The 23993-nt window shown below is 27.7% G+C and overlaps 2 protein-coding genes across 5 annotated transcripts in view; one reads left to right on the forward strand and one right to left on the reverse strand.

Moving 5' to 3' along the window:
• The window catches only part of LOC139424922 (uncharacterized), a 40035-nt gene extending 25914 nt beyond the window's left edge, over positions 1 to 14121 (forward strand). For both annotated transcript variants that reach the window (XM_071177055.1, XM_071177056.1), the window contains 5 exons: positions 238 to 324; positions 2181 to 2344; positions 6958 to 7015; positions 7906 to 8174; positions 11276 to 14121. In XM_071177055.1, the coding sequence (XP_071033156.1) occupies positions 238 to 324; positions 2181 to 2344; positions 6958 to 7015; positions 7906 to 8174; positions 11276 to 11456 (759 nt within the window). In that variant the 3' untranslated portion in view covers positions 11457 to 14121. The remainder of the gene's footprint in view (positions 1 to 237; positions 325 to 2180; positions 2345 to 6957; positions 7016 to 7905; positions 8175 to 11275) is intronic.
• The window catches only part of LOC107439695 (H(+)/Cl(-) exchange transporter 5), a 59416-nt gene continuing 49398 nt past the window's right edge, over positions 13976 to 23993 (reverse strand). For 2 of the 3 annotated variants that reach the window (XM_043045190.2, XM_043045189.2), the window contains 5 exons: positions 22085 to 22140; positions 17776 to 17883; positions 15740 to 15855; positions 15544 to 15638; positions 13976 to 14289 (listed from right to left, as the gene is read on the reverse strand). In XM_043045190.2, the coding sequence (XP_042901124.1) occupies positions 14208 to 14289; positions 15544 to 15638; positions 15740 to 15855; positions 17776 to 17883; positions 22085 to 22140 (457 nt within the window). In that variant the 3' untranslated portion in view covers positions 13976 to 14207. The remainder of the gene's footprint in view (positions 14290 to 15543; positions 15639 to 15739; positions 15856 to 17775; positions 17884 to 22084; positions 22141 to 23993) is intronic. The other variant, XM_071177054.1, reaches the window with a different exon arrangement.

The following is a 23993-nucleotide window of genomic DNA, read 5'->3' on the forward strand; positions in this document are numbered from 1 at the left end:
GAACTCTAATAATTCTTTTAATTAATTCTAATTTTATCTCTTTTGATTTTTGTTAATAAGGCCATTTTAAAAATAGATTAAATACAGTTTAAACTGAAATTGCAGATAAACTTTTTCATATTTATATTTTTAATCATCAAAAAATTCATGTATAATTCTTTTCACTTTTATTTATTTATTTATTTTTTAAGGAAAAGTTCATTTGATTTTTAGATTTAACAGGCAATACTTTTTTAGGCATTTTTTGAGAACCCTAAAGTTGAAGATGATCTCATCAAGAAGATTGTTGACAATGATAAGATGAATACCAATATATTTTTTGAGGTATAATTTAAATTTATTTAATTTTAATAATTGTAATTTCTATATATTATTTTTTCTATTATCTAATGTTAATTTTAAGAAATATTTTGAAATGGGTTATTGATGTTTGATTACATTTCCTCTTATTCATCGCAACTTTGGCTTATTGATCCTTTTTTTTAAAAATTTAATTTGTATCCCAAAATCCACAAAAATCTGAAACTGCTGTTAAAATATCTCTTTGATTCTTCCTTCATTCTCTTAAAGGTGCTAATATTGTTCATTTCGAGGAAGAGATTGTAATTTCCATATTGATTGTAAAAGATTGTAATTATTTTTTCGATTATCTTGCGTTAGTTTTAAGAAATAATTTAAAATCTCTGCATTTAAAAATTTGTTAGATTATTATAGTTAAAATCTCTAATATTTGAATATTTTTTTATTTTGTTTGCTATTATTCAATAAAACTTAAGCTTATCAATATTTATTTTATTTTATTTTAGTATCACAAGATCCACAAAAGTCTTTTTTTTTATGGATCTTAGGAAAAATTATATCTTATTTTACATTTTATCTTATTTTTATTTAATCTTATGGAAAAATTTTATGATCTCATTGGTCCTTCCTTAATTCTTGCTTGAGGTGATAATTCTTAAATATTGTTCCGTTAGAAGAAAAGATTATAATTTTTTCAATTATTCAGTATTCATTTAAAAAAAATCTAAATTCATATTATTAGTTTTTTTTAATATAAAGGGTATTTTTAAATGACTGTTTTAATTATAATCTTTTTCAAAGACACATTAGGGGTATAAAATATTTCAGGGGTAGGGAAATGAAAACACTTTCATAAAACAGGAGTTAAGCAAAAGGGAATCAAAAACATATAAACCTGTTTGATTGCCTCGTGAAATTTACCAAGTGTTTTATTAATTATTTTTCTTTCATCTGCTCTTTCTTTTCTCCAGCAACTAAACAGGTTTTCAGTTCTGTCTTCTGTAGAGGAGAAAGAAATCCATTACATACCTCAATGTTATTTTTCTTGCTTAAATGGTACTTTAAAACCCCTAACTTTTTTTGCTTTCTTTTTAATAGCTATTAAAAATATATAAATAAGAACAGTCAATTCAGAACATCCTGTATATTTGTACTCTTTTTAAGGTGACAAAGTTAAAGTTACACTTTTTTCTATTCTTTTAAATTTCGAGAGTTAATTTTTTTGTGTCAACTATAATCCAGTTTAAAAATGGATTCTGCATGTTTTTGTGCTGCATTTACTCAGTCATAATATTATTCAATGCCAAAATAGAAACACGAAACTGAACATAATTGAAAATTTTTTTAATGAAATGTTGGTGCTACAAAGAGAGAAAAACTTATTATCCTGAGAAAGCTTGATTGGTGACTAAATAAATACTGATCACTTGTCCAAAATTTCATACAGCAACCGCATGCAGACCCCAAGTTCAAAACCTCAGTTTTGGACTGCAAAGAAACTATTAGGATCATGATATTAAAGGTTATTTACATATAAAATAAGGTTTCTATGGCATGTTGAATAAATAATAGATTTTTTCAAAATGTGACTGAAGGGTACTGCTGAAGGAGTATTTTTAGTATATAATACAAAACTTTGAACAAATCTGTTCCAACTAGTGATGTATGTACTATATCTAAATTTTATATGGATTAGTTTAAGGGAATTTTTTCCTAATATTTGCGAAGATTTTTTTAAAATTTTATTTATTCTTGCACTACTTAAATTTATGAGCAATACTTTTTTTTCATTGATGTTTGTTATGTCTTGAAAAAGTTATGTACTCTTATTATTAATTTTGAAATATTTTTAAAGCATTTTTCATAATTGTTTTTTCAAGAATTTAGAAGAAGCAGCTGCATTGGACACTTTATGTCATGAACTTGTTGAAAGCTTAAAGCCTATATCCATTAACTCAGAAAAGTCTTTTTATTATGATATCAAATCTGAGATTTTCATTGATTATCTAAAGAATTCCCTTAAATACTTACAGACAGAGAATGTGTAAGTAATTTAAATATTTTACCATATTATTTGTTTGAATTTGAAATATCCTAGTACGTCATATGGATTTTACAATGGTTGGAAAAACTACATTATTTTTGTAGTGTATTACAGCTCATTTGTTACAAATGTATATAACAACTATTTTTCTTTTAAATTTGAGTGACTACAAATTATTTACGAAATGTTATCTACTTCACTACTTTAAGGAGACGGAACTTTGCTGGAGAACGTAATTTACATCTATGTTCAAAATGGTTTTGAATTAAATATTGACTTATTTTATTAAATATGAGGAATTATTAAGAAATATTTATTCATGTTTGCACGAGCTAGTTTGTTATTTTAAAGCATTTTTATTCGAAATTGCTCATTTAACCTTCAACTTTTTATGCCTCTCTTGATAGTGAATATTTAATAAAAAATTTTTTTATAAATTATCAAATACTTACAAATTTGAAAATATGTTACCTTCTTTGAAATGACATCAAAGTTTCACAAGTGTACATTCGAATGCAAAAGCGTAACTAAAGTTATATAAATTATATATTTGCAATGACTCATTTAAACATTATTTACTTGGGATTCAAATTAAGTAGTAATTATTGTTAAACTCAGATCACTACAAACTACTGTTTTTTTTTTGTTTTTTTTTTGTAAAGTAGACTACATTATCAATACATTACAAAATACTAAAAAAAGTAGCATTCCTGTCAACATTTGTCACATTTTGCGTAGAATTTTCTTTAAAGTGTTAGTAAAATGTATGCTTTCTATATATTCTTTGCATTTATTAACTTCGTTTATAATGATTTTGACCACCATTATTTTTAAAAAAATTAAGCATATATATTAATAATGGATACTATTTAAGGTTGTCTGCTTAAGCTTTTTCAAAATACACTGTCTGTTTCTGCCTAAAATTGTAATTCAATTTCCAATTTACTACCACTGAGAAAAATCATCCTTGAAAGGATTAAATGTTGGCTGGTATGAAGTAGTGATTATGGCAGTTTCACTACTTGTAATACAGTCTGACTACTTAGATTTTGTTAGCTTTTTAAAAAGTTTATAAAATGTTAAAGATAGTTAAAATAATTTTTTAATATACAGTAAGAGTTTTGATTTAATTATATGTATTTGCTTATTTGCAATTATTTTCAATTTTATGAATGGAAAACAGGAATGAAAGGTGATCCAAAATTGCTTTTACAAATTTAGAGGTTGGATCATACCCTTCCAGACGAGCAATAATTTCGATGGAACATATCATTACTTTCGACTCTGAGAGTTACACTACAGGTGTTGTATAATCTGATTTGTTGAGAAGAGAAAAACTGACAGCAAGTGCTCCAATTGTAAGCTATAAGTGTCATCGGACAATTCATTTTGGAAAAGGAATAACCGACAGACCCTTTTAAGGATTTCTAAAGTATTTTTAATTTTGTCTTTGGTTGCAAGGTTTCTTGCTATGGATCTTCACCCAGTTGTGCTCTAACAATTTCCTGTGAGAAAAGAAAATGTTGAGGTCATATGACCCAGCAGTCTATGCCATAGCTTCACATCTAATGTGATGTAAGGGAAAACAACTGGATGCTCTACAACTTTACTCTTTTCTGTTCTCTTACGGCTGTGCAATCCTACTTTGCATGGTTAATATTGCCTATCTAGTTGATCTCTCTTTTGTCATCGCTCTCATTTTATTTTATAACCGTCGTTGAACAGATGACGCAATTTTCGTTTTTTTCTAATCACTAATGTTCTACTCCGCAGCCTTGTAATTTTGAATTCAATTCAGTAGACAAGGGAACTCCTGGATCAAGTAATAGGCAAAATTTGCCTTCAAGGAAGACTTTTTGATGGAACTAGCCCGCATTTGCTTTACATGGTGAGGAAAACCTCGAAAACCACCCATGGTTAGCCTGACGTCTACCACCAAGGATATTTTACGTCAGTGCTGTGGTCGGTGCTGGCTAGGTGCGGGATTCGTATAGAACAGCCATTGCTTGTATTCAAACCCGGTTCTCCTTATTGGAAGGTGAACACTCTTATCTCATGACACACCACGGCTCCCTCAATTTATTAAACCAATTTAGACTTACAGGGATGCCAACTGTTCCACTTATTGCAAAAGTTTTTATAAAGTGATAGAGTAGAAAAACAAAACTACTTGCAAAAGTTTAGTTATTCTAGGCAATGCTTTCATATCTCACTTAACATAATTTACCTCAAAATAGCTTGAACAAAGCGTCATGTCATATAAACTTTTAAAATATTTATACATAGTGGTGGGCAAAAACACATTTAATGAAATTCTCTGATTCGAGAATCATATACTATAAGAAATTTCATTACCATTAGAAAGATTTTTTTCTCTCAAAGCGGAACAAGTTGCTTCTCTAGATTTGTGTTCAATAAATGGAATCATAAACTAAAATATACGAATAGAAGCAAATTTAATTTCACTTGTGAACCTGTATGTGACTATACCTCATTGTCATTTTTTCTATTGTATAAGTTTCTTCTTCTGTTTAGTTCATAATCAATTATTAAATTATTTTCCTATTAAGGATTAAAATGATGTGTGTAGATCAAACCATGCATATATTTTTTTAAAGTCAGTATAAAAGCTCTCCCTAACTTTTTTTTAATTATCTTAGAAATAATTGATTTTAAAGAAAATATTAAAGTTAAGCCATTTTATCACTAAGTTATTGGGTTGATCAGAAAGTTATTTTGTTTTCTTTTTATTAAAATGATAAATGATTCTCTTTTAGTGAATTACTATTTTATTGAATTATACATTGTTCATTCTGGTCCAATAACTTTTACCATCTATATTCTAGTAGTTTGATTCCATGTTTACTACATTTTTGATCTTTGTTATGTGCTGGCAAAAAACTTATCTAGGTGATATTTTACCTCCTCCCAGTAATGATGCACTTTAAAAATGGTAATTTTCTTGACAGTTGAAAAAAAAATTACGGACATCAACATGATGGTACAAATTTCTTTTCATAAAAACATGAACCTGTATTTCAAGTTAGAGATTAAACCTAAGCATTTCAAATTTAATAAATTTATTATCTCAGTTATCTCACAAAATGTTATCCCCCCCCCCGTGCATTAATGCCTTTATTGCATCATAATCAGCCTCAACTGCTGGTGCATCTTCCATCCGCATGATAATTGCGGGATCAAAATTTCGCCTGTGTACTATCAATACACCTTCTCCATACATTTCGGGTAATATTTTTCTTGCTTGAACAGCATTTTTACCTTTATGATGGTAAAAAAATAAAATACGCCAAAATACGCTTTTCACTTTTCATATTTGAATGGGCTTCAACCAAAAACTACAGCATTGAACTTTTTTACCAACAGGCCTTGCCATATCAGCTGTCAAAATATATAATGATTATGTGGCTTATGTTTAAAGTCGGCTGTAAAAGTTTTCTGTGGGAAAAACAAGATTACTTACAGAACAACCCAATAAAATGTTGATATGATAACACTTAATACAAATTTCTTAATTGATTAAAAATAAAAAATAATTAAAGTTGCTTTTAAATGGCTAAAATTGATGTAAGGATATCAAAACAAAATATTGTGATTATTTACGTCATTATAAAGGTTGTTTCTGAAGTTTAAGAGAAGGTAGGACACATTTAAGGGATTGAGTATAGAAACACATAACCTAAAATGTCATTGTATGCCACTGGAGGGCTTTGATATTTTGGACTTGCTGTCTGTGCACATTTGAACTGGTATTATTATTTGTTGAAATTACCTTAATTTCAAGTTTTCTGATGTTTATTCTTGAAAGTTCAAATCCGTTCTTAAAGGCACAAAAATAGCTGTTTTCTTGATATTTAATGGTAAAAAATTACAACAAAACAGATATTGCTGGGCTATTCTAATAGGATTTTCAACAATTATGATTTGAAAACTTAAAATTAAGAAAGAAAAGTTAATTTAGTTAAATAAAAGTACCAGTTTAAATGTGCACAAACAGCCAGTCCATAGTGATGAGATGTCCCTTCCATTATACAATGACATTTCTTGTTACCAATTGCTATGTAATTTTCATTCCTTATGTTGAACCTTACATTCCCTTAAAATTCTACCATGATCTTAGGGCATTTTGATCTTTTGATTTCCTTGCCTGAACAAACTTTAATTTTCTCATTAATGACAGAGGACAGAAATTTGTGTTACATACTTTTCATTTATTGATTAAATAGTCTGGTTCGTGTTTCACCTAAATCAAGTGATAATTTCCCTAATATACAAATTAAAAACCTATATGCCTGAAAAATAATTCATTCGTTACATTCTTAAAATCTAATCTAATCTATCTAATTGAAAATAGTATATGTTAATTCAAAGTATTTTCTTTTTAGAGCACATATCCTCTCTGTATACTTTTACATACTGCTCTTTAACACCAAATGTTTCTAGTTTTGAAAATAAAACTAAAGAAAATTGCAAATATTTTTCCAATAAGTGTTTTAATGTAAACTGTTTCTTAACAGATTTTAATTTTATCTTATTGGCATGCAAAGTTTGAATTTTTTGTTAAAATAAATTGTATTATTATTATTTTACTTTAGCAGAGAATCTCAACTGAATTCTGCATTTGAACATCTGTGTTCAGGCAAGGAAAATATGGTGAGCATTTATGTAACGAAATGTCTGTAAAGTCTTGTAATGAAATATCTCTCCTTTTTTAAAATTCATGAGCAACAAAATTCAAATATTTAGGAATTTGATAATAAGTATTTTTTTTTGAAAATTTTACAAATGCTTTAAAAATCCTCTTTTGTAACTCCTGTAATTAATAACACGGAAAAGGACAATGCATTAAGCTTTTTGTTAAAATTCTTTAATAGTTTTCATTTTAAAAACTAGCCCTTTGTTTTATTATTTCAGCATGTATGTTTAACCAAAAATAATGATTTTAACACTCAACTCTCTTGGATAGTGTAATTGCTCATTTATGTAATAAAGATAAATGTGAAAGAAATGTATAAAAGCGCAAATAATGATGATTTAAAAATGAGTATCTTGATTATCATTTTATAATTTTTTTAAAATTTCAAATATGTGTTTCATTAAAAGGCTAATGTATGAGGTATGTAAAGTACTAAAAAAACATTTGTCCAACTGAATGTAGCTAACATTATTCAGAATAATATGTCCTTTTTTATTTTTATTTAGTACTTTGACAAGTTTTTAATACTAAATATTACTGAGTGTACTTCTAATTTTTTTCGCTAGCAATTAAAATAAATTCATTTAATGCAACTCAAGTAAAAATCTTTTAAAAAATAAATTGTTTGTGACATCATATTAGATATTGAAACTTGAACTAAGGCATTTCCAGAGTTATATGAATCAAGCAAACTGTAATTTTCTAACTGAATCAACTACAATATGTAACTACACAACAAAATAATATAATGTGGGAATTTTTGGCTAAACTAGTGTAATTCTTTCAATTTTTAAAAATTATTCTAGAAAAATGTTACTTTACTGTGATTTTTTTACTACATTTTCAGACTGTTTTTTTACACCTGCTACTTCTTACATCTAACAATGTTGATAGAGAGACTGAAGAAATTCAACAATTTGGAATGAGTTGGCTCCTATTAAAAATTTACAACAATATGCATTTTCCCTTTGTTAATTTCCTTTTCTCTCAGCCTGTATCGAAATTACGAATCCTTTCTTCAAAATATTCAAACTTCTTTGATTACTATGTGGAAACACTAACTCGTTGTGTAAATGATTTAAAAGAAAATGACCATGAAATGAATTGGGAAAACAGGTTTGTATTAATTATTATAATAATTTTTTTGCTATCTAGAAATACACGTTTAGCTATTACTTATTATAATTTGAAGTTTCATTTTCTAAATCATTTTTGTTTCTTGTTGTTTTAATCAAAATTATATATCTGAAAACTTGCTAGATTCTTCAACTTGCTCTAATTATTAAAATTATTGTATAAAGAATAATTTTAGTACATTGCTATAAATCTGTATTATAGTAATTATAATGTAATTTTTTTCAGATTGTGTTTCAATAATATTGTTTTTTACGCAAAAGAAAGTCTTGGAGCAATTTTTCATAAAAATCTATACCTACTTGTCCAGCTTAAATTTTGATTGAATTGTGACACAGCTTTAAATTTCATGTGCCTTTTATCAAGATAAAAGTTTGTCCTGACTTAAAAACTATCAAACTTAATCAAGATATTCATTGCTTAATTGTGAACAATGTATCATTATGATTTTTTTCTAGGAAAGCACTACAAAGTTTAATCTATTCTACTACAAATTTAGAAATGCTAGAATTTCAGTGAAAAAGTAGCAGTCGTTTCTATTTTATGTCACAATTTAAAAAAAAATATGTGTGTAATTGAAATGTGATGTAGTCAATGCTGTATTCAAGAAGGGGAGAGATAAGAACAATTGTCTTGAGGGTCTGGCCAAAATTCCATGTAAAATATAGTGCTTATTAATTATATGTATTTTTTTTTTACAAAAAGCAGAAAATTTCTTTATAACTATATAAAAACTACAGTTTTATATAAAGAGTCTTCAAAAATTTTGCAAAATATTTAAAATACAGCTTTTTGTACTTTAAAGATGGGGCCCAGACTAAATTTTGTCCCATGGCTGTAAAACCTCTGTTCAGTCTTGGATGTCTAGTGTTTATAAATTAGTTTTTTTTTTTTTTTTTTAAGAAAATTGCAGAGGATTTCTTTTTATCCATGTAAAAACTATGAAATGTTCGACGAAATTATGTTTATTTAAGATAAAATGTCACTAATCTAGAGTCTTAAAAAGTAGTTACTGAAATGTGCAATTTGAAATTAGGGTTTTGTAATATTTTTATATTATGAATATTGAGATTTTTAAAACTGAACATTAGCGAGAACATGTGAATTTATGATTGAATTATCCTGAATTAAAGAAGGCAAGAAGTGCTTACTGAAATGCAGGAGTCAATTTTAACTTGTCTAAATAATATTGTCATAACGAAAATTCAGGGTTTTAAAAACAATAGAGTAATCTGTAGCAATAATTGAAGCAATTGACAAGACCACATGGCTCAGCAATGAAATCAAGTGTGAGTGTCAAAATGTAATGACTCAAATGTACTAATAATAATGGGATGATTATCATTAAAACCGAATATTTGAAAACCACATAAAAATTCATTGTAATAGTTGAATTCCTTGCCAACTGAAACCAGGAGTAGAATTCCAAGCTTAACAGAGAAGAAATCACACAGGTATTTTATCATAAAAAATTTATTAAATATATGTGAAAACAAAAAATTGTGCAATAATATGTTACTTTAAGGTGCAATGCTTAATTAAATGGCATGATATTTCCCTGTAACTATTTGTCAAATTAGCAAAATGTCCCCTCTGTTACATTGCATTTATTAAAGTTAATAGAAATTCGTAAGCAATTTAAAAAGTCTTATAATAATTTATTTTACCTTGAAATGTGATAATTAAAAAAATTTACAAATAATGTTTAGGATGTACCAAATCACAGAATATAGCAGAAATAACAGTGCATGTCAAAAATTTGGGATTTTCTTTGTCCCCTCTTTTACGGACGCTTTTAATTACCTGGCAATTAAATTATGAGGCTCTTTTATTAATTTATGCAATTAAATTAAACATTGCACCTTAAAGTAGCATATTATTGCAAAATTTTTTGTTTTCACATTTATTTAATATATTTTTTAGGATAAAATACTTGTGTGATTTCCCCTCTGTTACGCTTGGAACTCTACAATAGCTTTGCAAAACTAATCGCCTTGACTATTTGAATTTACCATGGAATTGTCGTCTACTGATTCCATCAAAAAAAATTTATGTTATAAAAAGACATTAAAAAATTTTGAGAATTTTAAAAATAATGGAAAAATCCACGATAATAATTCTTAAAGAAGCAATTGTAGATAAATTTATCTTGGAATCCTTACAAATCAAGCACAAAAATAAGTGATTACTCATGGAAGCAATTAAATATTCATGTGTCATAATAAACTATGAAAAAGCTTCACAATATAAAAAAAAGAAGAAGAAATGTGGAAATTTGTACAAAGAATTATAGTAATAGGACTTGAACTATGGATGTGCGTAAGTCCAAATCACGTGTAATTTATTCTTTATGTTTAGGCCTGTAACATGGTCGCCACTTCTGAGGACAACAGTTTGGCATTTTGGTAACCATTTTCTGTTGAATGGTCACCTATGCGCTACTGAACTGTTGACCGCTAATCTAGAGATCCATTTTGAATTTATATCTCCATTTTGAATTTAGATTAAAAATTGATTTTTGTTTTCTCCTTTTTTTTTCTTGTACTTGACTAAATTTTGATGATCGTATATAATAGGACTACACAATTACATTTAAAAAAAATGAAAATAGTGTTTTATTAGATGAAGAAAAATTGCATAATATTAAGAACCTTGGAATTTTTGTCAAAAATGTAATGCAATACACTTATTTGGTTAGCAGTTTTGAGTAAGTAATTTAATACTGTATACTTATTTGTTTCTGGAATTTTTAAAATTTCAATGTTTAAATAGCTAAAAACTGATTTCTACTTAAACTCAGAATTAATTCTTTTAATGTGAAAACAAAGAATGGATTTGGTGATGAACTTGTATTTTACATGCTTCAAACAATATTGCCATAGAGAGTGAATTTCCAACATCAGTTCCTTTGTAAAATTAACAAAAAACAAAATAAGATTAAAAGCTTATTGAGAATATTTACTACAAGTGTCCACTCCTTTGGTGGACATTATTGGGATAAAATGTATCATTTCTTTTATACGTTCTACTCTATTGATAATTATAACCGTATTTTTAAAAACTATTTTTGTTTCTTTGTTTAGAAAACTTTCTTCAAATGAATTGAAAATCTCCTTTAAAGAAGCCTTAAGTCATTTTTGCAGTCTTACACAAATAGAGGATGATATAAGTAAAAGTATTCAACAGCATATTTCAGTACTCTTGAAATCTAATCCAGACAGTTGGGTGTGGAAAGACATGGCTGTGCATCTATTTAAAAAGTGAAAAGTATCCCTATAAGATTTATTTTTATTATATATTTATTTTTTCTATTAAGAACTTTAGCACAACATTTTAAGAATTACCCGAAAAGTTGTCTAATTGTTACTGAAAAATATAAATAAATGTTTTAATTATGTAATATCTATTAACGGGTTTTGTTCATTTAATGAAAATATAATTTTGCTATTATTGTGTCACGAATTTTGAGTACATATATTTAAAAGCTTTATTGCGTCACTAATTGTATAATTGATTTTGTATTTGAAGTATTGATGTTTTAAATTTACCTATATCAGCTTTTCAAAATCATAGCTTAAATATTGTTTTTACTCATTGTAAATTTATTTATTGTTACACACAACCTTATTTAATGATATTCTGAGAATAAAGTGATGATGGTTTAATATTTATTTATTGTGAATAATGTTTATTTTGTAAGCTGTGAAAAAATTCATTTTGATTATTTTTAATAGATTGTTCGATTATTTTTCTTTAATTTATGAAGTGTTATCAAATTATTGGAAATAATGATTAATTGCTAGAAATGTTTTTTTTTTATTTATATTTTGCGGCCAAAGAGTGTAGCATTTTGTACACATAAAAAAATAGTCACAGATTTTCTAGATTTTTTAAATTTTTACTCACTGGGCATTTATATAGGAATAAATGTCTTTCATTGTAATGGATTTCTTTCATGTGAAAAATGGTTCCATAATGTTCTGTAATTCATGCTGGGGTAGCTCAAGTTTGCTTAATGACTTTTTTTTTAATATAAATTTTGAATATCTTCTGACATAGGGTGAGTAGCGTTTTAAAAAAGTGCCTACAGTTGATTATTTTCGAATTTCCTTTCTTAAAGGTGCTTTTTCATGAGGTGATTTAAAAAGTGCTTAACTTTCCCTTTTCCAAAATGAGATATTTTCTCTTTATGTCGATTTTTGCCACAAATTATACAAAAAGCGTGGCTTTCTCATAGTTCTATTTAACATTTCTCAATTCATTCAACCACAATCCATTTCGAAGTGCCTTCGATCCGTACCATATGAAAACACCAATCATTTTACATGTTTGATTAAATATTTGCTAAAATGCATTTTTGCTCTTAGGAATAATAAAAAAATGATGGTGTTCCAAACTTTACTATAGAACAGATAGATTGTGTATTTATATACCTTACAAAACATTTTCATATTTAAAAATAGTATAACTTACAAACAACAATCTTTTATGGTACTGTACTAATGTGATTGGTGTAAAAAGGTTGCCACCATTTGAAGTCATCAATAAAGTAATTATTCAAAAATGTATAAATCAGAAACAGTGACAAACTACAGAAATGTGTAATTACAATTAAGAAAACAATTCATAGTTCTTAGACATTATTTATTGATTTAAAAACAAAATATAAAAAATTCTCTGTTATCGCTGTTTTTTTAATTTTTTTTTTTTTTTTTAAATATCCTTCCCTCAGATTTGTAATGATATCAAGATTTCCAAAGAAATAAAAATCAGTCAGTCTAGGGTAGTCAGAATTAATCTGTTAAACCATATGATCGACTGTTGTATGACTGCTTAAAAATTGTTGTTTTACAATGACTTGCAAAAAAATATTCTTGATTATGGTCAATTGAATTGAAATTATAGCTAGTTTTGGATGAAAAAAAATTTCTAAGTTACTCCAGGAAATAAAATTAATGCTAATAACTGGTTGCTATTATTCAGAAATGATGTTCAAGGGTTTATTCCAATGTATATGCTATGAATGAGATTTAGTTTCGTAAACACATGTTGAAAATTAGACAGTTGCCATTGTTTAGAAATTGTTGTTAAAGAGAGTTTAAATTTTATAATGAATGTTTAAATTTCTTCTGAAAAAAAAATTAATTGAAAACCAGATATTTTCTAAAAAACTATTGGATTAATTTATCCCCAAAATTTATATGCCTAAACTTCTACTTTCATGAATGTTTTTATTGAGCTCATCGATAATAAATATTCACTGAATAAATACAAAACATGTTTATATTTGCAAACTCTGCGGCTGAATAGTGGGGCTTTGGGATCTCATGACGAAAATTCATTGTTCTATCCCTGGACCGGACATGGTTGACTCACCCTTTCAATGGGTCGATAAAATGACTTTGCCAAGCTTGCGTGGGGACTAAACACTGAGGATTTCGCGTTCAGCTCACCACCCAATTGGCTAACCTGTATAATATACGTGAACGCCGTTCGTGGAAAATTTTTCACCATCCCGGAATTTTTTTAATTATTACTAAAAAGGAAAAAAAATCCGCCTTGTTAAGGAAAGTTTCTTTTTTGAATTCCATAGGAAAGAAAGGATTCCTTTTCATGCTCTTCCCTGCCAACGCAAGCGCAGTTTAAAGTTACATTAGATAGATATAGATCTAAATCTAGATATAGATCTCTAATATAGATATCTTCAGTAGAACTGGAGCTAAGAGCCTCTAAATAGTGTCAATTTAATTTTAACCATCCTGTATTTACATTAAAAATAATGATTCCACTTTCTTTCAGTTTATTTGTATATTCTTTATAATATAAAATAAATATTATACACATTTTTGGATGTAAAAAATTTGTCTATTTTTAAGATTAGAGTTGTACATACTTTACACTAAGAAATAATAAAATATTTTTATAGATTTATGAGTTTTTATTGTTATTTTGATGAGCATGAGATTATTGGAAATGTAAAATTAGTCTTCAAAATCACTGAAAATTAGAATTTCCTTATTTTTTGCATTTTTTCAGCATTTTGACTTCATGTATGTGATTTAAGACATCCTTCTTAGTAATAATTCCAGTTAGTTTTCTGAAATAAAAAGGAGAAATTTAAAAATTTTTATTAATAAATTCTTCAATGATAATAAAATAAATAAAAAATTTTTCTATATCCATTTGTTTTTTTATTAAATTTTTTTCTTTAATAAAATAATTATAATTTTTTTAAAGATAAATATGCTAACAGTAAAAATAAACTTGATTTTTTTTTGTCTTGAAGCACTGATCTGCAAAACAAAATCTATATCTCAAAAAATAAAAAAATTTTAGTTAAATAAACTGTTAGTACCAAATTTCCTTTATAAGCTCCATGTTATTGAATGAGAAAGTGTGTATCTGAGAAATATCTGCTGAACAGTTTTGCCCAAGAGTTCAATGCTTGAAGAACATAAAAGCGTTGTAAGGGGCTTAGGGAGGCGCCTGCCTTCTCAATAAGAATCGAGAACTTCAGAATTCTAAACTTCCAAAAAGTTATTATTTATTTATTAAAAAAACCCAGTTATTTATTTATTAAGAGGTAATTTAACAAAACGATTTTAGCAAGATTAATACTAAAAGAAAACACAAATATTTTTAATTCTAAATAGATAAAACTTCTTTGAAAAAAACGCGCTAAAAAGCAGCAGAAATTTCAAAAAATTTCCTTTATTTTAGCAAGATTAAATTACGTTATGAACTATATAATATTACATTTCTAACACCACTATTTTAATTAAACAAAATTTAAGAGCTATTACGTTAAAGATTTTTTAGTGTGGTACTAATTTAATTTTGTATCATAGGATTTTAATACAGCGCGTCAAAAAAACTAAAACGAACCATCTTGAATTACTTTTGATCTAATAATCGGATCTTTACGCTTTTGGACTCCTTCCTATGGTTTAAGGGGGTTACTTCAAATATGTTAATTAATTACTGCAGAAGATGTTTTAAGTTACAAAATAAGACCAAAAAAAAAAACGTACTGTCCCTTAATAAACATACCTTTTTTTTTTGACGGATTCAGATTTCTAGTTCCCAAAATATAAGAGGTGCCGCAAAGTGAGAAATATGGTCCCAATGGTTTGGTCTGGAGAGCGCTCCTAAGTTTGGACCTCTTAATGTTAATTTTACTTTTTGTGCATTCCATTATATCTAGTGATCTTTTTAAGCGAATCGAACAACGTTGCACACAATTATAAAATTCGTTTATCCAAAGATAATCCCAGGCGAAAAATCACTTTAAGTAAATATTTATCATTTTATTTAAGAATGATCAAAAAATGTTAATTTAAAAAATAATTACCCATTTTCCGTGACTAAAATTTGACGGAGACCTAATTTGCAGAACATTTCAATTACTGTCTCCATTGGAGTTAGTACTGTAACTGTAATTGGAGCCTGTAAAAATATAATATTTAAAATGTAATTTATTTTGAAAATACAAAACTTTATAAATTTTACCTTTTGTGTTTATTATTAATTTAAGTAAGAATACTTACCATATCAACTATTTTATTCAGATTTAGGGAAAATGGAGATTTTGATGTTTCATATGCTTTTTGACCAAAGTCAACAGTTGTTCTCCCATTCACTTGTTTATTCTTTTTCTTGTGTTCTATATAAAAATGAAAGACTGCAGTTTATTTTGTCTTCTAAAGTTTTTTAAAGCAAAGCTGGATGTATTATGGACCTTACTTAGACTATATTTTATATTCATAATTCCATTATAAAAAATTTTAAATATTGATCTTTCCAGGATGTGCCATTGTTAATTATTTTGAGAAGAAATCATTTGACTCAAAAAATATTTCAAAATTTGGAGATTTGTATACTCTTCTTTAAATTTTGAAATATTTTTTAGATTTTAATTTAGATTTATTATATGATTATTTTTTTGAGTAAGAGATGTCTCATTATGTACCCCATTTCTCATGATGAATTGAACAAAGGAGTAATTGAACCTTAAAAATATGGCTTCTTTATAATTCGATATCTCAGAAACTATTGGATCGATTTCGCTGAATTTATGTACTTTGCCATGTAAAATTACATTCTTTAAAGTGATGTAAAAATTTTATACATTGAAATTCATATGTTTTCGACCATTATTAAACAATATAATAATAAATATTTACTGAAAGTTATGTTAGCATGGAATTATTTTTGGATAAATGCGTTTCATAGTTGGGTGCAAAAAGTTCTAAATTTGCTTAAAAAGTTCTCGAGATATGGCAAAATACGTTAAAAATAAAATTAACATTAAAGGATTTAAACTTTGGATCGCTCTCCTGACCAAACTATGGGGACCCTATTTCCCAGATTGTGACTACCTCTTCAAGATCAGAAAACTGAATCTGTAAAAAAAAGTATGTTTATTCATTGAAAGTGCGTTTTTGTGTCTGATTTCGTAACTTAAAATGTCGTCTGTTCTAATTAATTAGATTCGTTGAGATCACCCCTTCGAATCATTAAGATTAAGTTCTAGAACATGACGATCCGTTTTTTTTAAAAAAAAATTTATTTGGCGCACTGTACTTATTTAAAAGGTGATGAAACCGATTGTTTTATCCACCGAACATGTCACAAAGGAAACTTTCAATTGTTTCTATTTGTCAGTGAATTAAGCAAAACAAAAGAGAGCATTTAAATATTTACGTTCATTGAAATAATTGTTTTGGATACGACACAAAATTGTAAAATATTCATTCTCAGCGAAGTACAAAAATGTAAAAAAAAAAAAAAAGAAGAAAGAATGTATTTCTAAAATCATTATAACTCAAGATTATGATTTATAGCATTAAAAATACTTAAGAAAAATATAATGTGTACAAATAACTAAATATCCAAATACAGTACAGAACCCGTTATCCGGAAATCAGAAAACCGGAAAACCAAAAAACCGGAACGAAATTCGCTAAATTTTCGCGCCATTTAAAAAAAAAATTTTTTTTTCCACATAAGATTTTAGGACTTTTTTTCTTTTTTGAAAGATGTTTACCTTACCATCATTTTGGAAATAATCATTAGTGTATTANGAAGTACAAAAATGTAAAAAAAAAAAAAAAGAAGAAAGAATGTATTTCTAAAATCATTATAACTCAAGATTATGATTTATAGCATTAAAAATACTTAAGAAAAATATAATGTGTACGAATAACTAAATATCCAAATAGTACAATTTATCTGGAATTCTATGTTTTTTCTAAACATTCTTAAGCTGTCCTTTTTTTTGTTGTTGTTGAAAGAATGAAAAATCAATTAACATGAAATATGCTGTGTCAGTTTTTTTAAAACTTTTTAAGAAAAATTAATTTTATGACAAATTTAATGATGATGTTACTCTTGTAATGCCATTTGTAACCGAAAAAATATATGTTCATCCCGAAAATTATTTGTTCCACCAACATGTTCAATCTCTTTAAAAGTTTGCATTCCCATTAATACTTTGATACAATACTTTATATATTTTTTGATACAATACTTAATATTAATACTTTGATATTAATACTTTGTACTATCTCTGATTTTGACTTACCTATTGTTAAACAGAGATCTCTTCTCAAGACGAAACCAATTAAATATGGAAGCTCCTGCGAGAAAATAATCGGAAACCCATTGTGTGACGTGTTTCTTAAAATGTCTTCTAAAAATTAAAACAAAAGTATTCTTAGAATGAAAATCGTATAATCCTTATTTATTTCTTACACTCTGTAAAATAAATAGATTAATATTTACATTTATTAGGTCGTCTGCAGTTTTTCTGATTTTTGAGTTTTGCCCTATTTTTTGAAAGTTTAACATAATTGATGTTTTTAGTATTAAATAAGTGCTATTAAATTTAAGGACAAACTAAATATTTTGTAACTTCGAACAGATTTATTATAAAAAAAAATTAAATTATAGTGAATTACATAATTTTATAGATAGCTGAAACAGCTAATGGAATTTATTGTTATCAAATGCTTTTTTTCATTCATTAACATCAATAATCTGCAAAACTTCTTTCAAATTGTATTTTATTGGGTTAAATGACTAATGCATTACTTAATATATAAATGTAGAAATATGTAAAAATGTACATGTTAAATATTAAGCAGCATACATAGCAAACTTGACCCCCAGACACATACTCTGGCTGTTGAAATGAGTACCGGTGCATTATGCTGAGTTTGAAGGTAGGTCTCAAGTTTGATGTCATTATGATAAACTATCAAACATATCTATTTTGTGTTTTCGATCTGACTCATATTTCTTAAGGCCATTTTAAATAATTTGTAACCCATTTCTCATTTTGCAGTTATCACGCAAGCTGTTAAAATTCTTCTAGTTCAAATGAGGAATTTTTTCTGGAAAATTCAAATCTGTAATAAAAAACTGGAGCTTCTATTTAATATTTAAATAAATCCGCACCCCCAGGCTGTAGTGTCAAATTTGGTATCAATGAATGTGTGTTGTATATTTAAATCGAAATATTTAATTTCCGCATTCTTAAATTTTTGACCTCATGCAGAGTTCTCGAAGTATTTATCTATTTCAATAATTTTCAGTCACCCTACGATTTAGTTGTTTAATGTATTATCGTGCATTAGTTGTGATATATATTGAATGTTGCAATTATTTTACGTTTTACATTTCCCCTTTTTCCTCTCTGTAGAGGGCAAATCTCGGAATTAAAATTTTTAATTTCTGACTAGCTAGAGACCACAAATTTTAACTGAAAGGCTGTGCCGAATGACAATTAAAGTTTTAATTTTTTCCGAACAGCAATAAGATGAATTCATCGGTGATCGAAATTTGAAACACTTTCAGATTTTATCAAGAGTGCTCAAATTTAGACTGGAGCTCTGTGCCGGATGACAAAATTTTTTTTTAAATCGCTTCTCGACTGCTACCAGCAGAATTTATCATCAATGGAAATTTTAATCTCTCCCTGTAGCTGGAACGACTGTAACTTTGTGAAAACTAACGATAAAAATTCCAATCGTTTCCTTAGCACTTTACTTCATTAATTAATCTATTATTCGCGATCGATCGCAACGCTCGAATGCGCCATCTGGGGAGATGACTGATTCCATACCTTGACTCTTCCCCGTTGTATAGGAATGTACTACGATATTTTTCCCTTTCTTAATATTTTTCGTATTTACTTGTCAAAAATATTTTTTTAAATTACTACGACGTTTTCTTTTAGTGTGGATTTTCAGTGTAGTTTTTAGTTATATATAGTTTCCTAAATTAAAAGTATCTAATCTACTTGAAAATCAAGACAGATAGTAACGGTTTTCCTTCTCTTAAGACTCTCCACACGCTAATGGTGAAAGCATGCGAAGTGTTGCCATAGGTCAGGGCTAAAGAGAATAGAAAGGCTAGTTCACTCCTCTCTTAGAGATGAAGCTACGATTTCCCTCCTCATGACGTCACTGTGTCCACAGATCTCGAAGATCGCAAGCAAAGATATTATGATAACTTTGCAACTTTCTCTTTGTAAAAATAAGTTAGACATTTTCTGGTTATTAGCTTTCAAACTTAACGTAATTAACACTTTATTTCCGTTCATAAACATGGTTCAAAAAAACTTTCTTGGCCATTATATTAAAAAAATACAATTTTAAACTTATAAAAATATTTTACTAGTTGGCGAAAATGACACTATCAATACTTTATTTTAAGAAGTTCTGTTTTAACTTTAATTATTAAGAAAAATTAAAGCATATATTGGCACTTTTTTATCTACATATTCTGTTATAACAATAAGTTGAGTTAAATTTAGAATCCCTAATTTTTAAATATGCCGTTAAAATCAATTTGTTTATACTTAATCATTAGGAAACATCAACCTTATACGCTAATTACTAAAACAAAATAATAATTTAGGTTCATAATGACATTAGAAATTTTACAATTGCTTATAGATAGTTAAATTTACGATGATATAATTTATAGATATTTAAATTTAAGAGAATATAATTTTTAAAGAAATCATAAATATTTAGAATAACTACATTAAAAATATGTTATGAAATTAGGAGAATTTCAACTACATACTATATATTTTATTTACATTTTAATTTTCTTTGACTTTATCTATTTTTTAATTTTTTTCTCCTGCGTTTCTTTTTGAAGTAACGAGGCGGTTTCTATTTAGATAATGAATTTTTATAAAAGTTCTTAGCGATAGAATAAACGTATTGCTGTTTTATATTAACTGTGTCATTTCGGAATCCATTCTTTACATAGTTGTTCATTTACTTTAAGGTACACGTTTTTCTTTTTGTTTTTTTTATCAGAATTTTTGCAAGTTGCAATCGCGCAAACTGGCATTTCGATAATAGTTTTAAATTCTTGTAAATTCACTGCAAAAACTGAGGAAAGTCATTATAGAAAATAACAAATGTCTTAGAATATCTCTCAAAAAGAAATACTCCAATATTAGTTAGAGCTAGTAAGGCCGAACGCTCCGTTCTTGAAGTAAAAGTGCGAGCTTTGCGCCAAAGTGACGTCACTAGAGAAAATCGGAGGATTGGCGTGGCGAGAGTTTCTTCAATCGAGTGAACCAGCCCTTCTATTCTCTTTAGCCCTGGTCATAGGTACAGACTTCTGCTCTACGCCTCCTGTAGCCCATTTCGATCGCCAATTTGCGATTTCAAAGCTCGAATACGCCAACTGGGTAAAAGACCGGTTCCATGTTTTGACCCCCTTCCCTCTTTTTAGTTGTACGGAAATGTACTAGGATATCTTCCATTTTCATAATGTTTCTAGTATTTAATTATCACAAATATTTTCTAATATTTCCACAATGCTTTCTTCAAGAACTATGTTTATTTTCAGTTCCATATAGTTTAATAACTTAAAAGTTTTGAAAATTAAGACAGAAACTAAAGTACTTCCTTCACCCCTGACTCTCCACACGCTATGGTGAAAGCATGTGAAGTGTTGTCATAGGTTGAGAGTTTTGCTCTGCACCACCCGTAGTCCATTTCGATCGCCATAGCTGGAGAGCTCGAATTTCGACTGCAGTTCTTGCCGGATGACAAAAATAGGAAAAATTCGATCGTTTTCTGACCAGTATTGTACAGCCGTGTCATGAAATAAATGTTTCAATAGCGCGGCTTCTTAGACAGAATTTATTGCCATTTTATCGTCCTTCGAAATTTCGACTACTTTCCGACATAAGCTAACACACAAAACTAAAATGAAATTTTAAAAAAAGAACAAAAAGAGATTACTAAAAACTACGCTGATCGAATAGACAAAAAACACTTTCCTGTACTCGTTGTAAATAGACTATAGTTTGTCTTAAATAAGAACTCCTTTAGCCATTCGTCTGGACCCGTGGCGGTGACTATATGGTAACGATATATAACTATTTCAAGTAGGGGTGTGGGGTCTGCTAGAGAAAGGGAATCTTTTTCTTCAGTCTATTGTGTTAGCCCTAGAATGAAGAGAAGCTACCCTCCCAGAAATGCACTATTCTTGTTTCCATAACAGCAGACGGCCTCAGACTTAGGGGTGGGGGGAGTTCTTACCGTAGACAAACTATAGGTGCCCCGAGGTTTCGCGATTTACGTTTTAGTAAGGACGCTGGACTACTGTGGTAATGAAGAAGGGAAATCGTATAACCTTGATACGCTATTCTTCTAAAAAAGAGCATAATAAATTTTTATCACAGTTTTATCAAGTTCTCCGTTTATCGTTTTAGTTCTCTTAAAAAGGTGGCATTAAAAAATATAAGTATTTTAATTTTATAATTATGCTTTAGATTGAAATTTGAAATTAATCTAAACTCAAGCTTAAAGCTTTGAATTTTCATGTTTAGAAAAAAAAAAAGAAATGATTGTAGTTACCTATTTCGTATAAAGTCATTCCTTTTTGACTAAAACAAACTAGCTGGCTTCTAATCCTACAACAATATATATATACGATCATTATTTGTTTGTAATGAACTAATACAACATAGTAAATTATTTTATATGCATTCCTAAATTATAATTTATATTTTTTTAAAAAATCATTTGATACTTTAGTAGATAGTTTATTTATATTTTTTCAAGCTTACTATTATCAACTAATGACTTAAAACTGTATATCATTGAATATAGCAGCATATAAAGATGTAATTTAATATCGAAAGAATCGGAAGAAAAAAAAAATTTCAACTAATGTGCAATGCGCCAAAGAAAAAAAATAACAGATTAACTTTAGATGGAATAATCGGATCTTCACGTTTTAGGACTCAATCTTAATGACTCGAGGGAGTGACTTCAAATATGCTAATTGATTACTGCAGACGATATTTTAAGTTACGAAATTGGTGACAAAAATGTACTTTTTCTGAATAAACATAATTTTTTTTTTTTTTTTTAACAGATTTGCATTTCTTATCTCTAAAATATAGAAGGTAGCCGCAATCTGGGAAATATGGTCCCAATTTTTTTTTTTGGTCAGGAGAGTGTTCTAAAGTTTGGACCAAAGTTTGTTAATTTTACTTCTTGCGTTTTCGCTTTTTAAGCGAATTGAAAAATTTTGAACACAATTATGAAATTTGTTTATCCGAAGATAAATCCATGCAAAAAATAACTTTTGGTATATATTTATTATTTCATTTAATAATGGAAGGGACAATTTTGTATTGTAAGGCGCACAATTTTTTGCATCATTTTAAAAAATATAATTTTACTTGGCAAAATATAAAGTTTGAGCAAAATCAATCGAATAGCTCATGAGAAATTGAATTTTAAATATCTGCATTTTTAGAAATTCAATTTCTCATGAACTATTCGACCGATTTTGCGTAAATATCTCCTTTTGCCATGTAAAATTATGTTCTTTAAAACGATGCAAAATATTGTGTACCGTGCAATTCAAAATTAATTCGTCCTTTATTAAATAAAATACTAAAAGTCATTTTTTACAGCGAATTATCTTTGGATAAACGATTTTATAACTGTGTGCAAAAAAGTAAGCTAAAAAGCTCTCGAGGTACAGTGAAATAAGCAAAAAAATTAACTTTAAGAGGTTCAAACTTTGAAGCGTTCTCCTAACAAACTATTAGGACAGTATTTCCCAGATTGCGGCTATATATTGGAGATCAAAAATCCGAATGCGTCAAAAAAAAGGTATATTTATTCAGAGAAAGTACGTTTTTACGTCTGATTTCTTAACTAAAACTATAGTCTGCTCTTCTTAATTGGATGACGTGAATCTAGAACGTGAAGATTCGATCATTAGATCAAATACTTAGGTTGGCCCAGTTTTTTTTTTTTTTTTTGTTTTTGCGCACTGTACTCTGCAATTTAAAAAACGAAAAAAATTCTTAACTTTTGATCTAGTAATCGGATTTTTATATATGAAGATTTAATCTTAATGGTTCGAGGGATTGACCTGAGAAAAATATTCCAATTAGTAAGAGCAGGTGAAATATTACGTAACAAAGTCGGACCCCAAAGCCTTTTTCTGAATAAATTTTTCAACAAATTCGAATTTTCGACCTTCAAATTAGGGTGGAGTTTCAATGTTTTTTAAAAATTATTACTCCGAAACCATTCGGCTAATTTCGTTCAATGCTTTTATTTTCTTATTTAAAACTACAGAATTTAAACTGTGTAAATATTTGTATATCATTAAAAAAAAATTTTTTGTCATAGCTAAATTTAAATAAAAAATAATTATTATTAAGTAACATGTTTCATATGCTTTATTTTTGTGCAAACGCGTTTTTAACTTGCATAAAGTCTGAAACATATGAAGATCATC

Source organism: Parasteatoda tepidariorum, chromosome 2 (genome assembly GCF_043381705.1).
Source record: "Parasteatoda tepidariorum isolate YZ-2023 chromosome 2, CAS_Ptep_4.0, whole genome shotgun sequence".
Classification (NCBI taxonomy): domain Eukaryota; kingdom Metazoa; phylum Arthropoda; class Arachnida; order Araneae; family Theridiidae; genus Parasteatoda; species Parasteatoda tepidariorum.